This window comes from Podarcis muralis, chromosome 5 (genome assembly GCF_964188315.1).
Source record: "Podarcis muralis chromosome 5, rPodMur119.hap1.1, whole genome shotgun sequence".
Taxonomy (NCBI): domain Eukaryota; kingdom Metazoa; phylum Chordata; class Lepidosauria; order Squamata; family Lacertidae; genus Podarcis; species Podarcis muralis.
Window position 1 is genome coordinate 98257822 of NC_135659.1, and position 22507 is coordinate 98280328.

The window sequence follows — 22507 nt, forward strand, 5'->3', positions numbered from 1 at the left end:
AAGCAGGACAGTGCAGGATCCAATCAGAAACCAGGACAACTTCTGTAATTCCTGCCTCCACAGCTGGAGGCAGCCATGCTTCTGAATCCCAGGAGGGGGCCGGGCTCCTGTGTTCGAATCCTGCTTGCTGCTTTCCCTGCAGGCATCTGGTCGGCCACTGTGGGAACAGGACGCTGGACTAGATGGGCCATTGGCTGGAAAAGGCTGGCCGAGTTCATATTTCTTTGTGATCTTGTGCCTGACAAGCAAAGCTGGAAGCGAGGGCGGGCAATGGCCTCTTTTTGGGAGGGTATTTCTACCTGCGGTTTCCCCAAATAAAGTTCAATAGGGGGCGCTATCCTTAAAAACCCTCAACAAATTTGGCGAATCCGCTAAAGATGCTCAACAACTTCGGATGCCCCCAACATCGACTTTGTCCGACGGGTCCTGGCAATGTTTATTTACTGCTTAATTCCTCACTTGCTTGCTCTACAGCGGAGATCACCGAGCCGTGTGCCTGAGAAGCCAGGAGTTTTCTAATCTGATAAAAAGGGAATAAACACCGCGCGCCTGCGTTGCCTCCCTCCCGCCCGCGTTTTCAAGGACCTTCGGCCTGATCCAGCGGGCGGGGATCCTTTTAGCTTCTCCAGCCGAGGCGCTCGTCGAGGCCACCGGCAGTCACGCGCTGGAGAGACGCGGAGCCGTCTGCACGCGCTCAGAGGCGCTCTCGCCAGCCGAGGCCGGGAGGGCGGCTCGCTGGGGTTTGGCAGGGGGTGTGTCCCACCAGGAGCGGCGCGCAGGGACCTCCCCGGGCTTAAAAGTCCCTCCCTCGGCGCGCCGCGGCGCTGTGCAATGAAGCTGGACGCGATGGACGGGGCGCACGGGCGGTGCGCTTTTACGCGCGCGGGGACCCCTTGAGAGCGCCCTGCCGACGGAGCCGCCAGCAACAGGCGGAGGTAAGGAGAACAGGGCGGGGGGGGGGAGAGGGAGACTTTCCACGCGTCCGCAGAAGAGGGCTGGCTGGCTGGCTATTGCGGGAGACGGGGCGGACGGCGAGTCGTCTTTCCCCGGCGAGGAGGACCGAGGACCGTCCGCGCTCTCCGCCATCTCCGTCCTCTCTCCAAATCCGGGCGCGGCACCCTTCGCCATCCCGGAGTCTCTCTTCGCAGCGCCGGCTCTGGAAAGCGGGGCTCTCCCTTGGAAACTTGCGGAGGGCGCCGCTCCGAACTTTGGGGGATAAGAATGCGGGCGAGAGGGCCCCTGAGCGCGCGCAGAGTGCGCTCAGGGCTGATGACTTCTGGACAGCCTCTTTGCCTGCGCCCCTCTTCTTGCTTCAGATAGGACTGTATTCGTCCAGAGCAACCGGGTCCGCTGGAGAAGTTGGATCCCTCCCTCGGGGCTGGGGGGGGGGGGGGGCTACCGCAGACGCAGCCGTGGCCCCTCAGAGAGAGTTTCCGAATATCCCCCTCCCCAGCCCTAATGCTCTGAGACGTGCCAAGGCCTGGTGCTGCCTGTTCAGTCCGCTTGCCCTAGCCTGGTGGTGGTGGGGCTCAGATCAGCGAAAGGGAAATGTTCTCTGCTCATGCCCTGGAGCACTCTTGCCTTTATTCTTCTTATGCCAGGGTCCGGACCCCAGAAGTGAAAACTGGTTGCCAGTTCATAGGGTCTGTGTAGTGTGTGTATGTGTGTAATTTGATGCCACCGTAGCGACGACAATGGCGTCCTTCATTGCAAACAACTTTCCTTCTGAATTTTTAACCATGTTTTGGAATCTGGCAAAACCATGCCATGGCATTGGGTTACTGGTACTGCCATGAAACCAGACCCTGGGTTGGAAAAAAAAGAAAACAACCCCACAGGATATGTTGTTGCTAGTGTTACACACACACACACACACACACACACACACACACACACACTATTTTTGGAGTGAGAAGGGCTCCAGCTATTTTGTTTGTCAACTGCTAAAAACCCACAACTTCAGCTCTTAAAAAAGGATCCTCGGCAAAAGAGAATACATAGCCCCCTTGGTGGGATTTATATCCTGAGAGTCAGGACAGAGATAATGGTTATAATGAGGGGAAAAAGGAAGGCAGTAGTTAATATGGATAAACCTGAATCAGCAGCAGGCAAAAATCTGAAAGCAGCCAGGCCATCAGGAACAAATCAAGACTAAGAGGCAGGAGTAATTCTTGAAAGCCGCCCTAAACGAGACTGTTTGAACTTGCCTCCTCAATGTTCAAAGTGGGGGTGGGTTATCATGGGGGTTGCTGGTTCTCCCCCAGGACCCTGGAGCCCCCCCCCCCATCCAGGCTGGCTCTTCCCAGCAATTCAGAGATGTTTTCCATCTGTTTCCAATGGCTAACTTTCACATCCTTTGCCCTTTGCTTCCTTTCCAACTTATAAATAAAGTCCAGCCCCCCCCCCTCCGTAAGACACAGGAACTGGGGGAGAGGGGGCTTAGCTCCTGCTAACTGGGAAGTAAGCAAATCCATATTCCTCCCCAGGGCTTTTTTTCAGGCAGAACTCACCAGAACTCAGTTCAGGCCCCCTCTCAGGTGGGTGCCGTTGCCGTTATAAGAGAACAAGGGAGGTGTTCATGATGAACACCTGGGCCTCTTTTTCTAGAAAAATGGTACAGTTCCTCCCTATCCTTTACAATACGATACGATGATCTTTACTGTCATTGTCCCGTACAGAACAACAAAATTGTAAAATCTACATCAGACATTCACAAACCAACAAGGCTGCTATCCCAGCTATCCCAGCCTGGTTAGCCCCCTAAAAACTCTGATACCCCATAATTAAATACAATATACTCCCATAGAGACTACCTTACACTGCATTTAAAACCAAAATCACATTTGGATAGAAACTGTTCTAAAGGAAATGGAGCTACTCTTAACGCTCCATCTCCTCTCCAGCCTTTGTGTGGTGTGTATACGTGTGCGTGTGAATCTAGTCTGATGAGATTGAAGAGCTGACACTGAAATTTGGCGAAATTCGGACATTTCTCTCCAACCCTGCCATTTCCGGCACCCATTTATGAAGTGTGTCGAGATAACTTTTCCTCTCTGGTCTGCTGGCCCTAAAGGCCAGGGTGTGCAGAAGGATAGATCAGGATCTACTGGCAGATCTCTGCGTGATTTGCAGTAGATCCGGGGAGGGTTTCTGACTCGTCGTTGTTTTAACAATACCAGCAACAAAACGATGGCAACTCTCACATTCCTAAATTATATGGAACAGTAACCAGGCTTGGATTTTGTGTGTGATCGCTGCTCACTTCGGATACTCAACCGCAAATTCCTGGGCTCAGTGTTCTTTAATTCTGTCTCAGTGTTCTTTAATTCTGCACCAGGATTTGGTTGGTGGAGATTGGGGCTCCAGTACCCCCCCCAAAAAAGCCTGCAATCTGCCCACCTTTTCCCTAAATTGTTCTGTAGCATCTGGATTCTGCGCCCAGGAAAACTGTGTGATTAGTGACTTTTGGTTAGTTTGCTCTTCTGCAAGCCTTGGGAAATTGCTTTGCAGAGCATGGAATTCTCCCTGCAAACCCTGAGCATGCTGATTTTATTGTGCCCCTAATATACAGTATAAGGGACGCGGGTGGCGCTGTGGGTAAAAGCCTCAGCGCCTAGGGCTTGCCGATCAAAAGGTCGGCGGTTCGAATCCCCGCGGTGGGGTGCGCTCCCGTTGCTCGGTCCCAGCACCTGCCAACCTAGCAGTTCGAAAGCACCCCCGGGTGCAAGTAGATAAATAGGGACCGCTTACCAGCGGGAAGGTACCGGTAAATGGCGTTTCCGTGTGCTGCGCTGGCTCGCCAGATGCGGCTTTGTCACGCTGGCCACGTGACCCGGAAAGTGTCTCCGGACAGCGCTGGCCCCTGGCCTCTTAAGTGAGATGGGCGCACAACCCCAGAGTCTGTCAAGACTGGCCCGTACGGACAGGGGTACCTTTACCTTTAATATACAGTATGTTCCTTGTTTTGCTACACTATGACCTGGCAGCAAGAGCTGTGCCCTAACAAGTCACCCGCTTTCGATTTTCTTTTAACCTTCTGAGCAGAGCAAGGCGCCCCTTTGATTTCCTGATATTCCACCCAATTGCATGGTTTCAAGTTTCCTTGCGTCCACGAGGGCTAGGAACTTGACTTAGAGAGAAAAGGAGTCTTGCGACAATTGGGGTGTTTCACTTTGTGCCAGGCAGCAAAACTGCTTGCAGGACCTTGATCCCAGATGTGCAGAATGAGCCAGTCGAGCCACTGTATTTTGGAAAGGGAGATGCATTCTGCCAACTATAATTTATGGTAGCCAGTGCTTTGTGACAGTCTTCAAAGGTGCCGCAGCAACCTTGCTAGGCAGATCTCTGACATCCTGTAGCTTTACACCCAAAGGGCTGAAGTTGAGAGCCCAGGCACGCTTGACTTTATTTTTTCTTTCTTCTTGGGGTGAAATGCTTGTCATTCCATGCTTGACAACTGCTGCTTCATTCCTGACATGTCAGCGCAAAAGCAAACAAACCCCAAAATAAAACAGAAACAAACAAGAAACAGTTTGCTAGTCTCCATTGTAAAACAAATTTGGAATTTTTGTGCTTTTGAGATTGCTTGAAGCATAGTATCCTTATGGTTACAATGAGGAAAATGGAGTTTGCTTCTGCTGCCCTGATGTGAAACACATCTATAGTGGTACCTCTGGTTAAGAAATTAATTCATTCCGGAGGTCCGTTCTTAACCTGAAACTGTTCTTAACCTGAGGTATCACTTATCTAATGGGGCCTCCCGCTGCTGCCTTGCAATTTCTGTTCTCATCCTGAAGCAAAGTTCTTAACCCGAGGTACTATTTCTGGGTTAGCGGAGTCTGTAACCTGAAGCGTCTGTAACCCGAAGTGTCTGTAACCCGAGGTACCACCGTACTTGGGAATAAGCACCGTTTCGTTGTAGAAATGGGTAATAGTGGGGTGTAGTGGTTAGAGCAGGCATAGGCAAACTCGGCCCTCCAGATGTTTTGGGACTACAATTCCCATCACCCCTGACCACTGGTCCTGTTAGCTAGGGATGATGGGAGTTGTAGTCCCAAAACATCTGGAGGGCCAGGTTTGCCTATGCCTGGTTTAGAGTGTCGGACTAGGACCTGGGAGGGCAGGACTCCTATCCACACTTGGCCACACTTGGTCACTGTCCCTCAGCCTAACCTACCTCACAGGGTTGTTGTGGGGGTTAACCGAGGAGAGGAGAACCAGGTACACCAGCTTGAGTTCCTTGGAGAAAAATGGGAGCCATAAATGCAATAAAAATGGTGATGATGAGGATCATCATCATCACAATAACATATTTTTTGTAATACAATGAGCTTCTGTGACCATGCACATGCCTGACCGTTAACCATGCTCCCAGAAGCCTCAGCATCATATGAGACTTATAACTCAGTTGGTTAGAGCGTGATAATAATAATAATAATAATAATAATAATAATAATAATAATAATAATAATTTTATTTATACCCCGCCCTCCCCGGCCAGAGCCGGGCTCAGGGCGGCTAACTCCAATAAAATCACAGTAAAAATATAATTGGGGGAAAAGGAAAAGAAAGAAAAAACCAATTTAAAATACAGGTTAAAATGCAATTTAAAATGCAGCCTCATTTTAAAATAGCTGATAAATCAAGACCATAAGGGAAGGGAAACATAAGGGTCAGACCGAGTCCAAACCAAAGGCCAGGCGGAACAGCTCTGTCTTGCAGGCCCTGTGGAAAGATGTCAAGTCCCACAGGGCCCTGGTCTCTTGGGACAGAGTGTTCCACCAAGTCGGGGCCAGTGCTGAAAAGGCCCTGGCCCTAGTTGAAACCAATCTAACCACCTTGTGACTGGGGACCTCCGAAATGTTGTCAATTGTGGACCTTAAGGTCCTCCGCGGGGCATACCAGGAGAGGCGGTCCTGTAGGTACGAGGGTCCTAGGCCGCACAGGGCTTTGAAGGTCAAAACCAGCACCTTAAACCTGACCCTGTACTCCACCAGGAGCCAGTGCAGCTGGTAAAGCACTGGATGAATGTGATGCTGATACTGTAATGCCAAGGATGCAAGTTCGATTCCTGTATGGGACAGCTGCATCTTCCTGAAGTCTGCAAAAGCTGGTTAGGATGTTCATAGCTGGCACAAGAGGCACCCAGGCAGAATGGCCATCTTGGTCTAGATTGCAGGGTAGCCCAGTGATTGAAAAATGGCATGTGCCATAATAATAATAATAAATAAAAATTCAGAGCCAGCAGTGCTGGGCCTGTGTGCATTTTGCCGTTCTTCAGCTGGGTAAGTCAGGAGTGATTGCGAGGGGTTGTGCCAAATTGGGTGGCATATGAGGAGGTATCTGGGGAGATGTGGATGAGGGGCCTGAGATGGGCATAAGTGGCACTTAGCATAAGGTGGGCAGCATGGGAGAAAGGCTTGTAGGTTCAGGAGATCTTTGGACAATGGAGGGAGGTGGAGCTATAGGAAGGAAGGGCACAGTTTGGGCATCTGTTGGGACATGAAATTGGAGAGGTGGAGGGTGGCAAGAGGCAGACGAGGGCAGGGCTGAAATGCCATCTTCAGCTCACCTGTTAAATGGGCAGGAGCCTTGCCCTTTTTTGCATTGGGGCACCAGGAGCAGTCCCTGGCGTGTAGCACTCTTTGCAACTGCCACTAGGAAAACTAGAGCAAATTATATAGCCAACATAGCCACCAACTGTAAAGGAGATGGATTTATTTGACCCTATCTACATCAAGCTAAAAGGGACGTGGGTGGCGCTGTGGGTTAAACCACAGTGCCTAGTGCTTGCCGATCAGAAGGTCGGCGGTTCAAATCCCCGCTACGGGGTGAGCTCCTGTTGCTCGGTCCCTGCTCCTGCCAACCTAGTAGTGCAAAAGCACGTCAAAAGTGCAAGTAGATAAATAGGTACTGCTCCGGCGGGAAGGTAAATGGTGTTTCCGTGCGCTGCTCTGGTTCGCCAGAAGCGGCTTAGTCATGCTGGCCACATGAACCGGAAGCTGTACGCTGGCTCTCTCAGCCAGTAAAGCAAGATGAGCGCCGCAACCCCAGAGTCGGCCGCGACTGGACCTAATGGTCAGGGGTCCCTTTACCTTTACATCAAGCTATATTCTATCTTTATCACCAAACTCCGAATATAATTGCACATTGTATTAATTAACATTATTTTTTAATATATTAGTGGCCATGTGACGATTTTAGCCTATAGATTTTATTGTTTAATGTCTTAACCTGTATATTAAGGTACTTTTATAGCTCTGTTGAGAGTAGGTAACGTCTTGATAATATAATTTTTTTTTTGTATTCATCCAGCGTATTTTCTTTTAATTGTTGAATGATTCTGTGTGCATTGCGGCAGCCTTTGGCTATGTGCAATAAAACTGACTGACTGACCAGGAGCAGCCTTTGCCAACCTGGTGCCCTCCAGATGTTGTTGGGCTTCATCAGTGGTGGGATTACCCGGTGGGGGCACTAAGAGGCTGGGGTGGGGGCGCTGGAGGTGACCCTCAGACTTTGCAAGGCTGGCGTCACAGGATCATGTTCATCAGTTTGGTTGGATTAATTCAACCAAAGAGCTGGACCTGGATTCTGAATGCAATTAATTGCTGCTGTTTTTAATCCCACTGTGCTTTTCTCTTCCTTAGTGGGTCGTGCAAACTGCTGTTCTGAGGAATGCATTTTATAGGGTAGGGTGGGGTCTGTTTATGGAACTAAGGGGGCGGTGCCCCCCCCTCCAAAAGTTTGGAAACTGCTGAAGTTCATCTTTGGCTAGCTGCTTCTAATTGGAGCCTCCCTCCTGCTGACTCATGTTTATAGATGAGATATATATTTATACCCACACATACATATATACACGGTCTGTCGTTCTCAAGGCCGTTTTTGGGTGCTGGGTCCATCCCAGATGGACCACGAGATGCTTCTTGGGACGCTGCCTGACAGAGACTCCCTCCTTCCCAATTGTGGTCCTACCTTGAAGTTCTGCAAGCAACCCGCCCGTCCGGTTGGCATCGAAATCTCCTGCTCCCCGCAGTTTGAAAGTTGTTTGGATGTAACGCAACGTCTTCCGGGACGGTTTTTCTCTCTCTCTCCTCCCCCCCCCCCACCAGATGGGAATGATTTATGCCTGTTTGCCTTAGGCTGGTGTCCAAGGCAGATAAACAGAAGCAGGGCTTCTGAGAACGGTTACTTCTCCTCCAACGCAAGTGGACCGGGCACTTTGGTCCACTCGCTTCGAGGAAAAGCAGCCATTGAGCTGATCCCAAATCGATTCCCTCTCTCTTTCTCTCCCTGCTGTTGCAGAAGATGACCCTGAACACCCAGCGAGGAGGCAGCGCCAGCCCTGCCAGGAGGCGTGCCAGCACCCCGCTGCCCATGCCCTATGGGTCTCGCCCGGGGATGCTGAGCGTCCGTCCCAGCCAGGCTGAACCGGGCCACCCGCAGCTGGGGCAGTCATCCTCCTGTGACCCCAAAGTCCACTTGCCTGAGCCCCGTGGCAGCTGGTCGTCCGAGTCCTCCGACTCTGAGGAATCCTGGGGGTCCTTGTACCGCGTGGTGCTGTTGGGCGACCCTGGCGTGGGCAAGACCAGCCTGATGTATCTCTTTGCTGGGGTTCAAGACAAGGATCTGCCCGAGCAGCAGAGAGGTAGGGCTGTTGTGTGATTTGTGGGGGGCTGGGGGGGCGGGTTCCAACAGCCTAGCAAAAGGCGATGTGAACTAGCATCACTCAGTTTATATCCTTGATGATGATGATGATGATGATTTATACCCTGCCCATCTCACTGGGTTTCCCCAGCCACTCTGGGTGGCTTCCAACAAAGTATTAAAATACAATACAGTGGTGCCCCGCAAGACGAATGCCTCGCAAGACGGAAAACCCGCTAGACGAAAGGGTTTTCCATTTTGGAGGTGCTTCACAAAACGAATTTCCTATGGGATTGCTTCGCAAGACGAAAATGTCTTGCGAGTTCCTGCAGGGTTTTTTTCCTTTCCCCCCCTTTTCCCCAAGCCGCTAAGCCGCTTATCAGCTGATCCGCTAAGTCGCTAAACAGCTGATACGCTAAGCCGCTAAGCCGCTTAACAGCTGATCGCTAAGCCGCTTAACAGCTGATCCGCTAAGCCGCTAAGCCGCTTATCAGCTGATCCGCTAAGCCGCTAATAGCGCTAATCCACTAAGCCGCTAATGGGCTTGCTTCACAAGACGAAAAAACCGCAAGACGAAGAGACTCGCGGAACGGATTCTTTTCGTCTTGCGAGGCACCACTGTAGTCTATTAAACATTAAAAGCTTCCCTAAACAGGGCTGCCTTCAGATATCTTCTAAAAGTCTGGTAGTTGTTCTTCTCTTTGACATCTGGTGGGAGGGTTTTCCGTGCGCTACTCTGGTTCGCCAGAAGCGGCTTAGTCCTGCTGGCCACATGACCTGGAAGCTGTACGACGACTCCCTTGGCCAGTAAAGCGAGATGAACACTGCAACCCCAGAGTCGTCTGCGACTGGACCTAATGGTCAGGGGTCCCTTTACCTTTAGGTTGATGGTGGTCTCTTGTGGGAGGGAGTTCCACAGTCTAACGACGCGCTGCATGAATAAGGTATTATGCACTGGGCTCAATGAAGTTTTCTGGGGTAGGTGCAGCTTCTGTTCTTCAGGGTGACCATTCCCGGCTGACCCTGACCTTGTCTGCTCTTTTCAGAAGATACCTACGAGCGCACCTTATCGGTGGACGGCGAGGAGACAACGTTGATGGTGATTGACACATGGGAAGCTGAGAAGCGGGTAGGCCAATGATCTTGATAGATTCCTGCTGAGATCACGACTACATTGCACGACTACCAAGGAGGATTCTTAGAATCGGGGAGACGGAAGGTGCTAAATGAAGCGGGGAGAGCTTCAAGGAGAGGAGGAGCTAAAAGTTGCTGCTCTCTTAAAACTAAGCTGATGGAGAAGCACTTCCCTTTTCTTCCTCTGCTGCAGCCTGATGGAATAGCTGATGCCAGGGGACATTGCAGGAAGGAGCCTGATGGAAGTATGATCCAGGCAACCAGGCAGAGGGCCTTCTCGGTGGTGGCACCCGCCCTGTGGAACGCCCTCCCACCAGATGTCAAAGAGAACAACAACTACCAGACTTTTAGAAGACATCTGAAGGCAGCCCTGTTTAGGGAAGCTTTTAGTGTTTAATAGGTTATTGTATTTTAGTGTTCTGTTGGAAGCCGCCCAGAGTGGCTGGGGAAGCCCAGCCAGATGGGCGGGGTATAAATAATTTCTTCTTCTTCTTCTTCTTCTTCTTCTTCTTCTTCTTCTTCTTCTTCTTCTTCTTCTTCTTCTTCTCCTCCTCCTCCTCCTCCTCCTCCTCCTCCTCCTCCCCCCCTGACTGTTCGAATCGGAAAGTGATTATTTTGCATAGGAACATGGGAAGCTTACTAAAAGTGCTGAACAAATGACCTAAATAGAGGAGAGATCTGCTAGGACATGGGTAGGCCCAATCGCCTTCCACATCCAGCCCGCAGATGGTCCGGGAATCAGCATGTTTTTACATGAGTAGAATGTGTCCTTTTATTTAAAATGCATCTCTGGGTTGTTTGTGGGGCATAGGAATGTGTTCATATATTTTTTCCAAACTATAGTCCGGCCCCCCACAAGGTCTGAGGGACAGTGGACCGGCCCCCTGCTGGAAAAGTTTGCTGACCCCTGGTTTAGACCACAGGACCAGGCCAGGATCATGGCGGTCCGAGGCAAGAGAACACACATCTCTGGGTGACTGAATTGTCTACTCTGCTTCATCCAGCCAGCTCTTGCTGGAAGTGCCATTGTCCTTTTATTTACACACACACACACACACACACACACACACACACACACCCGCCCTGTCGGCCTGCAGATTAAAAGCTTCTGCCTCTGGGCCCTGTTTGACACAACCTCCTTGTCGATCTGTCAGTGGCCAATTCCTGCCCAGGGAGCTTCTCTTCCAAACCATCCCGGGCTGCCTGCTCAGCGCAGCAGAAGCAACACCGAACCGACCCAAACAAGATGCTGCCCCGTAGGAACAGAAAAGGCAACAGCAACGTACTGGCCTGATCCTGCAGGTGTGCCACATCTGGACGGGGAATGGAAGCAGCCTGGCTTTGTCTCTGCAGCTGAGTGCAGGAATGGCAAAAACACTTTTCTGTTTGGAAATGGCTAGGCGGCCCTGCAAAGCTGCAAAATGGAACTAGCTCGGGGATCTAGGGAAGGAAGGAAGTTGCAGCTCATTTATGCTGGCTAAGATACAGTGGCACCTCGGGTTAAGTACTTAATTCGTTCCGGAGGTCTGTTCTTAACCTGAAACTGTTCTTATCCTGAAGCACCACTTTAGCTAATGGGGCCTCCTGCTGCTGCCATGCCGCCGGAGCACGATTTCTGTTCTCATCCTGAAGCAAAGTTCTTAACCCGAGGTAGTATTTGTGGGTTAGTGGAGTCTGTAAACTGAAGCATATGTAACCTGCGGTACCACTGTAATAATAATAATAATAATAATAATAATAATAATAATAATAATATATTTTTTGTACCCCGCCCATCTGGCTGGGTTTCCCCAGCCACTCTGGGCAGCTTCCAACAAAGATTAAAAATACATCAAAATGTCACACATTAAAAACTTCCCTGAACAGGGCTGCCTTCAGATGTCTTCTAAATGCCAGGTAGTTGTTTATCGCTTTGACATCTGATGGGAGGGCATTCCACAGGGTGGGCGCCACCACCAAGAAGGCCCTCTGCCTGGCTCCCTGTAACTTGGCTTCTCGCAGTGAGGGAACCGCCAGAAGGCCCTTGGCACTGGACCTCAGTGTCCGGGCAGAACGATGGAGGCGGAGACTCTCCTTCGGGTATAATGGGCTGAGGCCATTTAGGGCTTTCAAGGTCAGCACCAACACTTTGAATTGTGCTCGGAAACTTACTGGGAGCCAGTGTAGGTCTTTCAAGACTGGTGTTATGTGGTCTCGGCAGTCACTCCCAGTCACCAGTCTAGCTGCCGCATTCTGGATTAGTTGCAGTTTCCGGGACACTAGACTTGTCTCTCTGACCCTTGAGATGCTGCCAGCCACTTCCACTCTCCCAGCCTTACAATAACCCTGTAGGGCAGGCCGCTCTTAGCTCCATGCAACAGAAGCCCGACTAGGGCAACCTCATGATTCGAGGGAACTGAATCGGGAACACTGTAGTTTTCCCCCCAGCTGTGTGCCTCTCCACCCCGCCGGCTCTCAATCTAATGGAATGTTTTGCACTTGTTTTTAATTGATTGCTTCCCATCGAAAGCTTTTGGAGATGAAGCAGCCGTGACAAATGCAAAGCGATCAATGGATGCTCCCACATGCAACGTGGGCAGAAACTCACAGCCGGCACTGCAGCCCGGGGGGAAACCCACAAACAACTTGCCCCACACTGGATCTTTTTTTTTTTAAAATAAATTTTTATTAATTTTCCATACAGTTATACATTTTTATCCAAAATACAACAAATTAACTCTTTTTTGAACTTCCTTCAGCGTCTCTGACAATCATCCGTATTTATAACTTTAGTTACACATTCCCTTCTTCCGTATTGCCATTATACTTCCCTTCCCCCACTATTTCATATTAACAATACTTCTCTATTTTTACAGTGCCTCTTGAAATCCCACTAGTGTTGTGTTCATGCCACATATGTTTTTCAGATAATCTACAAACTTTCCCCAGTCTTTGATGAACTTTTGGTCTTTGTTGTATCTGATTTTCCCAGTTAATTTATCCAATTCCGCATAGTCTGTCAATTTCAGTCTCCATTCTTGTATCGTCGGTATTTCCTCTTGCTTCCATTTCTGGGCCAACAAGATTCTGGCTCCCGTTACTGCATATTGGAAGAGTTTACAGTCTTTTCTTCTTATATCCTTTCCTAAAATCCCTAAAAGAAAAGCCTCCGGTTTTTTTGTAAAAGTATATCTTAACATTTTTTTCATTTCATTGTATATCATTTCCCAAAAGCTTTTCACTTTCTTACATTCCCACCACACATGAAAGAACGTCCCTTCTTTTTCTTTACATTTCCAACATTTGTTGCACATCTTATACATCTTTGTGCCCCACGCTGGATCATCTGGTCCAGATTTCACCAGTCTGGGGTCCTTCCAGATGTTTTGGACTGGAGGTGATGGGAATGGTAGTCCAAAAAGTTCTGGAGGGCACCAGGTTGGCGAAGGCTGAGAATTCAAAAGCATCCATTCTTTGGCGATCAGCCTTCTTTATGGTCCAGCTCTCGCTTCCATACATCACGACTGGGAAAACCATAGCTTTAACAATATGGACCTTTGTTGGCAAGATCTACCTAAAGATTAACAAACTATATCAAAGCTACCTTCTATCTTTATGACCCAGGATGCCCGATGAAGCAACTGGCCTGTGTATTTAGAATGCTGATAGGTGCCTGTCAGGCATAGAGAAAGCAAATGACAGAGGTGCAGAGGCTTGTGGGATTTGATCAGAAATTATTGTCAATGAATCAAACCCAGTCAACGCAGTGCTTTCATCGTGGACACAATGGCTTGCTCCCTATTTCATAATTCCTCATAGCAATCCCACCTGACCCCCACACTCTGGATATTTGCACCCCTACAGAAACCTCCTCCTACCGCTTCCCAGAGCCACTGCTGCTGCCCTGGGGAGCCGTGGTAAGTTGCCCTTTTGCCTTTCCCACAGGCCCCGGAGGAAGACAACTGGTTCCACAACTACTGCATGCAGGTGGGCAATGCCTACGTCATCGTCTACTCCATCACCGACCGGGGGAGCTTCGAAAGTGCCTCCGAGCTCCGGATCCAGCTGCGCAGGACCCGTCAGGCAGAGAACATCCCCATCATCCTGGTTGGGAACAAGACAGACCTGGTGCGCTCCCGAGAGGTGTCTGTGGAAGGTGGGTGGAAAAGGGCTTGGGCTGGACCCTCGTGGGGCCCCGGGAGGAATCCTGCTTTATTTCGGGGGGCGGCGGGAGGGAGAAGGAGAAAAGCAGGGAGAAAGGCAATTTGATGGTGTGCTGTTTTGTTTCGCAATTTATCCTACGCTGCCTTGTGATGGCAATGTGCCCTGAAAGGTGGTTTTCAAATTGTGGAATACCATGTTTTTCACTCCGTAAAATGCACCTGAACATAAGACACACCTAGTTTTTAGAGGAGGAAAGGGGGAAACCCCCGTTTTTTGGGGAGATCAGCTCACAGTTGTGCAGCTTCTTTTGCAAAGGGGAAAAGCTCCATTTTTGAGGATCAGCTCAAAGTTGTTGAGCATACTTTGCAAAGGTAAAAAATCCTGTTTTTATGCGGTTCAACTCACAGTTCTGCAGCTTCTTTAGGAAAGGAAAGGGAGCCATTTCTACAGTTTCCAGACAATCTAATCAGCCAGTCACATGTTGCTGGGGAAACAAACAACCTCTGTCTGCAGAACATTCAACAATGGAGACCTAGGCAAGGGGGCTGGGTCGGAAAGGGAGCCAGCGATCAGCCACACATTCGCTCAATAAGACGCACAGAGATTTCTCCTTACTTTTTAGGAGAAAAACGTGTATCTTATGGAGCAAAATATACAGTACATACAGTGGGTGCAAGGATTGCAATTTGGCACTTCTGCGCATGCGCAAAGTGCGATTTAGCGCTTCTGCATATGCGCGACCGCCGAAACCCGGAAGTAACCTGTTCCGGTATTTCTGGGTTTCGGCAGCCCACAACCCAATAAAACACAACCTAAAGCATCTGTAACCCAAGGTATGACTGTACCGTCCTTTTCTGTGTGCAGTCATACCTTGGGTTACAGACGCTTCGGGTTGTGCGATTTGGGGTTGCGCACCGCGCCGAACCCAGAAGTACCAGAACGGGTTACTTCCGGGTTTTGGTGCTTGTGCATGCGCAGAGGTGCTAAATCACGCTTTGCTCAGAAGCGCCAAATTGTGACCCACAAGTGCGCAGATGCGCGGGTCACGGGTTGCGAACGCTGCGGGTTGCAAACATGCCTTCCGCATGGATCACGTTCGCAACCCAAGCGTCCACTGTATAAGACTAGGTTTATTTCCTTAAATATCATGCTAAAAAGTGGGGGTCATCTTAGAGATGGATCGGTCGTGTATAGGGTCCGAAGCTGCATCCTTTAGGCGGGCGATTGGCAGATTCTGCCAACCAGGGGGCAGACATGATGCGGATTTCGCGATGTGTGCGGGTGAGCGATTTTCGGCATTCCCACCTCAAAAAAGCTCAAGAACCCTCGTTAACACCCCCACCCCCACCCCACAAAAAAAAGCTTAACAACTTTGTGCCATCTCACTCCATTATCTTAAATTTGAGTCCCCCAAAATAGGGGGCATCTTATACAGGGGGGCATCTTATACAGTGGTGCCTCGCAAGACGAAAAGAATCCGTTCCGCGATTCTCTTCGTCTAGCGGTTTTTTCGTCTTGCGAAGCAACCCTATTAGCGGCTTAGCGGATTAGCGCTATTAGCAGTTTAGCGGCTTAGCGGCTATTAAAGGCTTAGCGGCTTAGCTGCTAAAAGGCTATTAGCAGCTTAGCGGCTTAGAAAAAGGGGGGGGGAGCGGGGGGGAAATCGCAAGACTCGCAAGATGTTTTCGTCTTGCGAAGCAAGCCCATAGGGAAAATCGTCTTGCGAAGCAACTCAAAAACGGAAAACCCTTTCGTCTAGCGGTTTTTCCGTCTTGCGAGGCATTCGTCTTGCGGGGCACCACTGTACACGGAAAAATATGGTACATAATTTTAAAAGAAATACAGTATCCATAAATGAAAGCTACTTGATAGCACAGTCTCTTCTGAGATGTCTTGGAATGTCTGGAAACAAACGAAAGTGTGATTCCCCACAGCCCCCGCCGGTCTCCTGGCCAAAAGCAAATGTTTGCACACAGACTTGATAAAAGCACATTTGATGAATTGACTTTAGATTTCTTTAATCCCTAGAAATAACCGAGGGTGCCTCCAGACTGACAGTATTTTGTGGGAAGGAAGGCACATGTACCAGAACTTAATGCTTTGCATATTTAAAGTGGATTAAAGCCTTCAGTTGCCCAAGTGCAACAAATCAATTTTTTTAAAAAAAGCCCGCGAGATGCATGGAGAAGTTTGGGATGAATGAATTATTAGTGGGAAGATGTGCAAACAGCCCACGACGATATTAGGATGCACACAGGGTTTCCACCCTATAAAGACCGGATATAATCTAACCCCCTCGTAAACTTTGTGCAAGCAGATTCGGATGAATCCTGAATAAACAGGTCACATGGAGGCATGGGTGTAGCCGGGGGGGGGGGGTAGGGAGGTGCAGGTACCCCCCACCAATCAATAAAAAAATCAATAAAAATGCATAGCTAACTGAGGTTTTGCCCCACCCACAAAGGCTATGCCCATGCATGGAGGGGTCCGATTTAGGTTTTCTTTTGTTTTCGTTTTTTAATATTTTTTATTAATTTTCCATTTAAACATATATAATCACACCCTGATTATCCACTTTTCTTCTTTGGCTCTTTAGAGCCTGTCAACTTCCTTCCCTCCTGCCTCTTGGCTTTCAAAACTAACCTTGATATCGCAGCATTTCATATATTTCCCACTTCTAATATAACTCATTACAAAATACCTCACAATTTAAATATAGAAAGGTAAGAAACTTCTCATGACTAGTCTTCAGATAACCCTGCTAGTGTTAATTGCTTACAATGGTCTTTCAAATATTGTGTAAATCTACTCCAGTCATTTTGGAATACCTGATCGTGCCGGTTTCGGATTTTTCCCGTCAGCTTCGCCAGTTCCGCAAAGTCCCATCGTTTTCATCTGCCCCTCTTCTTTCATTGGTACTTCTTGTGGTTTCAATTTTTGGGCTAAAAGAGTTCTTGCCGCAGTTGTTGCAAGCACGAACAGTCTTTTATCTCTTTTTTCTTTTTTTTTGGTATCTCTTCAACTACTATACCCTGTGAAAAGGCTTCTGGTTTTTAACAAAAGTGTTTTTAAACATTTTCTTTAACTCATTATATATCATTTCCCAGAAAGCCTTTACAGCTTTACAAGTCCACCGCATATGGTAGAAGATACCACAATTTAGGTTTTGTGGCTGGGTTTTCGTGGTGGGGACGTGGGTGGTGCTGTGGGTAAAACCTCAGCGCCTAGGACTTGCCGATCGTCAGGTCGGCGGTTCGAATCCCCGCGGCGGGGTGCGCTCCCGTTGCTCGGTCCCAGTGCCTGCCAACCTAGCAGTTCGAAAGCACCCCCAGGTGCAAGTAGATAAATAGGGACCGCTTACCAGCGGGAAGGTAAACGCCGTTCCGTGTGCTGCGCTGGCTCGCCAGATGCAGCTTGTCACACTGGCCACGTGACCCGGAAGTGTCTGCAGACAGCGCTGGCTCCCGGCCTATAGAGTGAGATGAGTACACAACCCTAGAGTCTGGCAAGACTGGCCCATACGGGCAGGGGTACCTTTACCCTTTCGTGATGCTGGGTTTGGTTCAGAGATGGAAAGGCCTGTCCTTAAATGTTGAAAAATTCAGGACAGATAAAAGGACGTTCTTCTTCATGCAGCGCATAGTTAAACTTCTGTAATAAACAAAAGTCTGCCCTTATTCCCTTATGGGGGACACAAGATCCCTTATAGAGTCCTTTGTAGGTTCTCCATCGGTCAGAGAAAATAACAGAGGCGAACCAGAGAATATTGAGAAGCAAAGCAGCTTGTAAGCCTGATCCTTATTGATCTGTTGCAACAGGGTGATCCCCTCACACGCAGGAAAGGAGGAGGACACAGAACAAAGGTGTGTCCGCTTTTATATAGACATTTTAAATTCCCTGCCCTGGAGCTCAAGACCACCCCTCTATACATCATACATACTCACAGAACAGGTGTAACCCAAGACCACCCCCCAGACACATCATACCTACATCACAGAAAAGGCAGTCTACAACAGAAATTTGAGTGTCGTCATTTTTCCTGTCTGGCAGGTTTTCTGATAATGCCTTATCTGACTGCCTTTCCTGGTAGTCTGCCCATTCCTTTGAAATGGTGATTTCCTAATTCCCAAGACAATGGGAGGGTTCCCTCACCCCCTCCCTCCTAGCAGAGAAAACATTTGGTCAGTTTGGGAGTCAAAATGGTTTCAGGAAGGTCTTCCTGTGCTGCTCCAGACATTGATACATTTATGAACATTCATTATATATATATATTTCACTACGGAACTCCCTTCCGCAGGAGGCAATGATAGATTAAGCAGGAGGAGAGGACTAGTGATCGCTACTAGCCAGGATGGCTGTGCTCTGCCTCCACGATTGGAGTTCGAATCCTGCTTGCTGCTCTTGTGTTCGAATCCTGCTTGCTGCTTTCCTTCCGGGGCATCTGGTTGGCCACTGTGGGCTCGAGGGGCCTGGGCCTGATCCAGCAGGCTCTTTTGATGCCCTCACGTTCTCTGGGTCTCTCTCTGCCCATCGCCTGGAGAATCTCCTTTTTTTTTTACAATTATATTTTATTAGTTTTCCATCAAAAAAACATACCATCACACCACATTACAACTTCTGTTAATTTTTCCATTTTTTGACTTCCTTCAGCCTCTCTGCCAATCATCTGAATTATAACTTCTTTAATTACACATTTCCAAATTTTACTATTGCCTTTATGCCTATCCCCCATTTCTGTTTTCCCTTTTTACAATATTTCTTATGTTATTACAGAGCTTCTTTAAATGCCACTAACGTGATTTCATTATCACTTATACATTCCCAATACTCAACTAACTTTCCCCAGTCCTCGATGAATTTTTGATCTCGTAGATATCTGATCTTCCCAGTCAGTTTATCAAGTTCTGCATAGTCCATCAGCTTCATTTTCCACTCCTCCAACGTTGGTATTTGTTCTTGTTTCCATTTCTGGGCCAGTAATATTCTTGCCGCTGTTACTGCATATTGGAAGAGTTTATGATCCTTTCTATTTATTTCATTTCCGACGATTCCTAAAAGAAAGGCCTCTGGTTTCTTAGCCTGGAGCATCTCCTAACCGGCTGCCAGTGTGGTGTAGTGGTTAAGAGTGGTAGACTCGTAATCTGGGGAACCGGGTTCGCTTCCCCGCTCCTCCACATGCAGCTGCTGGGTGACCTTGGGCCAGTCACACTTCTCTGAAGCCTCTCAGCCCCACTCACCTCACAGAGTGTTTGTTGTGGGGGAGGAAGGGAAAGGAGAATGTTAGCCGCTTTGAGACTCCTTCGGGTCGTGATAAAGCAGGATATCAAATCCAAACTCTTCTTCTTTTTTCTCGGCAGAGGGCCGCGCCTGCGCCGTGGTCTTCGACTGCAAGTTCATCGAGACGTCCGCCGCCCTGCAGCACAACGTGTCCGAGCTCTTTGAGGGGGTGGTGCGGCAGATCCGCCTGCGCCGCGACAGCAAGGAAGCCAACGAGAGGCGCATGTCTCTCTACAAGCGCAAGGAGAGTCTCACCAAGAAGGTGCGCCGCTTCCTCGACCGGCTGGTGGCGCGCAACAACAAGAAGGTGGCGCTGAAAGTCCGCTCCAAGTCCTGCCATGACCTCTCCGTGCTCTGAGCGAACCGGACGCCACTGTCCTTCTCCTCTTCCTCCTCTTCCTCCTGCCTCTGGTTTTTCCAGGGGTTTTCCTGGGCTTCATTCCCACATGTCCGTAGGCGTTTGCAAACTCTCTTCTTTGCTAGGTTCTCTTAGGACACGGCCTTCCGATAGGGAGAAGCCAAAAACTGAGGGGGAACCAGAAGGAGATGTGCAGGGTCCTCCCAGAACCATTTCGGGTGATGGAGGAAGGACTTCGAGCGGCACCTCTGACTGCATCAGAAGGCAGCGCATTGAACTGGGACCATAGTGCGGATTCTGGGGGAGATGGCAGGCTCTTGCCCAGGGGTCAGCAACCTTTTTCTGCCATGGGCCGGTCCACCGTCCCTCAGACCTTGTGGGGGGCCGGACTATATTTTGGAGAGAGAAAAATGAACGGATTCCTCTGCTCCACAATAAAAGCACACATTCTACCCATGTAAAAACACCCTGATTCCCGGACCATCCACGGGCCGGACTTAGAAGGCGATTGGGCCGGATCTGGCCCCCGGGCTTTAGGTTGCCTACCCCTGCGTCTGGCACTTGGTTTTGCTTTGGAAGCATCCCAGAATAGGCCGTTATCCTGCTCGATCCTTTCGCCTGCCTTGTTTCTGAAATAGGACAATGATGCCAGGCTGGGGTTCCCTCTTGTACAGACATGGAGTACGCCTTTCTTTTGACAGCATCTATCTGATTGGACGCGGGTGGCGCTGTGGGTTAAACCACAGAGCCTAGGGCTTGCCGATCGCATGGTCGGCGGTTCGAATCCCCGCGGCGGGGTGCGCTCCCGTCGCTCAGTCCCAGCGCCTGCCAACCTAGCAGTTCGAAAGCACCCCCGGGTGCAAGTAGATAAATAGGGACCGCTTACCGGCGGGAAGGTAAACGGCGTTCCATGTGCTGCGCTGGCTTGCCAGATGCAGCTTTGTCACACTGGCCACGTGACCCGGAAGTGTCTCCGGACAGCGCTGGCTCCTGGCCTCTTGAGTGAGATGGGCGCACAACCCCAGAGCCTGTCAAGACTGGCCCGTAGGGGCAGGGGTACCTTTACCTTTACCTTTATTCAATAATAATACAGTGGTACTTCTGGATGTGAAAGGGATCCGTTCCAGAGACTCGTTCGCCTCCAGAGCATAACACAACCCGTGTCACGATTCGCCGCTTCTGCACATGTGCGTGACGTCATTTTGAGCGTCTGCGCATGCGCGAGCGGCAAAACTTGGAAGTAACACAGAGTGCAACCTGAAAACGCTTAACCTGAAGCTACTTCAACCCAAGGTATGACTGTAACAACAACAACAACAACAACAACAACAACAACAACAACAACAACAACAACAACAATTTTATTATTTATATCCTTCCCATCTGACTGGGTTGCCCCAGCCACTCTGGGCGGCTTCCAACATATATGAAAACATAATAAAACATTAAACATAAAAAAACCCCTCTTCTATACGGGGCTGCCTTCAGATGCCTTCCAAAATATTGTATAATGACTTATCTCCTTGGCTCGCGGGGGGAGTGTGTGTGTCGCACAACTCCATACCCTCCAACGTTTCTCTGCTGAAAACAGGGACGTCCTAAGGAAAAGCAGGACATTTCGGGATCAAATCCGAAACCGGGGCGGCTTTTTTAAATTCCTGGAAAGTGGGGACGATTGGAGGGTCTCTTCTTGTGTTCAGAACTGGTGGTGCAAAATTCCAGGAGAGGGTATGTTTGTGTGTATTTAGAACTGTCCAAATGGTTTTCTGGGAATCTACTGCCTTTTTTAAAAAAACCGAAAAGGTTTAGTAAGTGTCTGCTTTTTTCCAGTAGGCACTGCTTGTACATTTGTAAATAAAGCAACTACGGCCGAGCCTCCTGGTTTTACTCTTCCAAAAGAAAGCAAAACTGGTGGTCTCAAAACTGGTGGAGCTTCTCCCCCTTGGGAGGGTTAAGCGGGGAATATGTGCTGCCTTAGCAAGGAGAGGTTACGGGTGGCTTAATCGGAAAACCGGGGCCCGGAGCCAGCAAGGCTGATTTCAGCTCAGGGGATCGGCTCCTTCTCAGGGTCAGGTCAGAAGTTTCCATCGCTGGTGGGAGCAGCCCGGCTTTGTTTAAGGAGGCGAGCAGAGCGGAGGAGGCACTGCGGAGACATTAATCTTGTCAGGAGGAGAAAGGCAACTGTGCTCTCACTCTCCGCGTCACCAAAACAAGGAGCTGATCATCCTTGCCAGGCCTGGACCAGTTTCTGGTGTCCAGGCCCAGTAGAGAAGAGATTGAGGTTGAATCCTGACAAGACAGAAGTGCTGTTTTTGGGAGACAGGAGGCGGGCGGGTGTGGAGGACTCCCTGGTCCTGAATGGGGTAACTGTGCCCCTGAAGGACCAGGTGCGCAGCCTGGGAGTCATTTTGGACTCACAGCTGTCCATGGAGGCACAGGTCAGTTCTGTGTCCAGGGCAGCTGTTTACCAGCTCCATCTGGTACGCAGGATGAGACCCTACATGCCCGCGGACTGTCTTGCCAGAGTGGTGCATGCTCTAGTTATCTCCTGCTTGGACTACTGCAATGCGCTCCACGTGGTGCTACCTTTGAAGGTGACCCGGAAACTGCAATTAATCCATAATGCGGCAGCCAGACTGGTGACTGGGAGCGGCCGCTGAGACCACATAACACGGTCTTGAAAGATCTACATTGGCTCCCAGTACGTTTCCGAGCACAATTCAAAGTGTTGGTGCTGACCTTTAAAGCCCTAAACGGCCTCAAAGGTCCAGTATACCTGAAGGAGCGTCTCTACCCCCATCGTTCAGCCCAGACACTTGAGGTCCAGCGCCAAGGGCCTTCTGGCAGTTCCCTCACTGTGAGAAGCCAAGTTACAGGGAACCAGGCAGAGGGCCTTCTCGGTAGTGGCGCCCGCCCTGTGGAACTCCCTCCCACCAGATGTCAAAGAGAACA

The 22507-nt window shown here is 49.6% G+C and overlaps 1 protein-coding gene across 3 annotated transcripts; it reads left to right on the forward strand.

Annotated features, from left to right (window-relative positions):
* Positions 1 to 413: 413 nt before the first annotated feature.
* Positions 414 to 21428, forward strand: REM1 (RRAD and GEM like GTPase 1). 3 transcript variants are annotated; one of them, XM_028735571.2, is made up of 5 exons: positions 428 to 935; positions 8302 to 8644; positions 9690 to 9772; positions 13702 to 13884; positions 19278 to 21428. In XM_028735571.2, the coding sequence occupies exons 2-5, from the start codon at positions 8305 to 8307 to the stop codon at positions 19512 to 19514; spliced, it is 843 nt and encodes a 280-aa protein (XP_028591404.2). In that variant the 5' UTR covers positions 428 to 935; positions 8302 to 8304; the 3' UTR covers positions 19515 to 21428. The 3 variants fall into 3 exon arrangements, with proteins under 3 accessions (XP_077785575.1, XP_028591404.2, XP_028591403.2); XM_028735570.2 differs by having other exon boundaries at positions 437 to 935; positions 13702 to 13912; XM_077929449.1 differs by lacking the exon at positions 9690 to 9772 and having other exon boundaries at positions 414 to 935.
* Positions 21429 to 22507: the final 1079 nt, after the last annotated feature.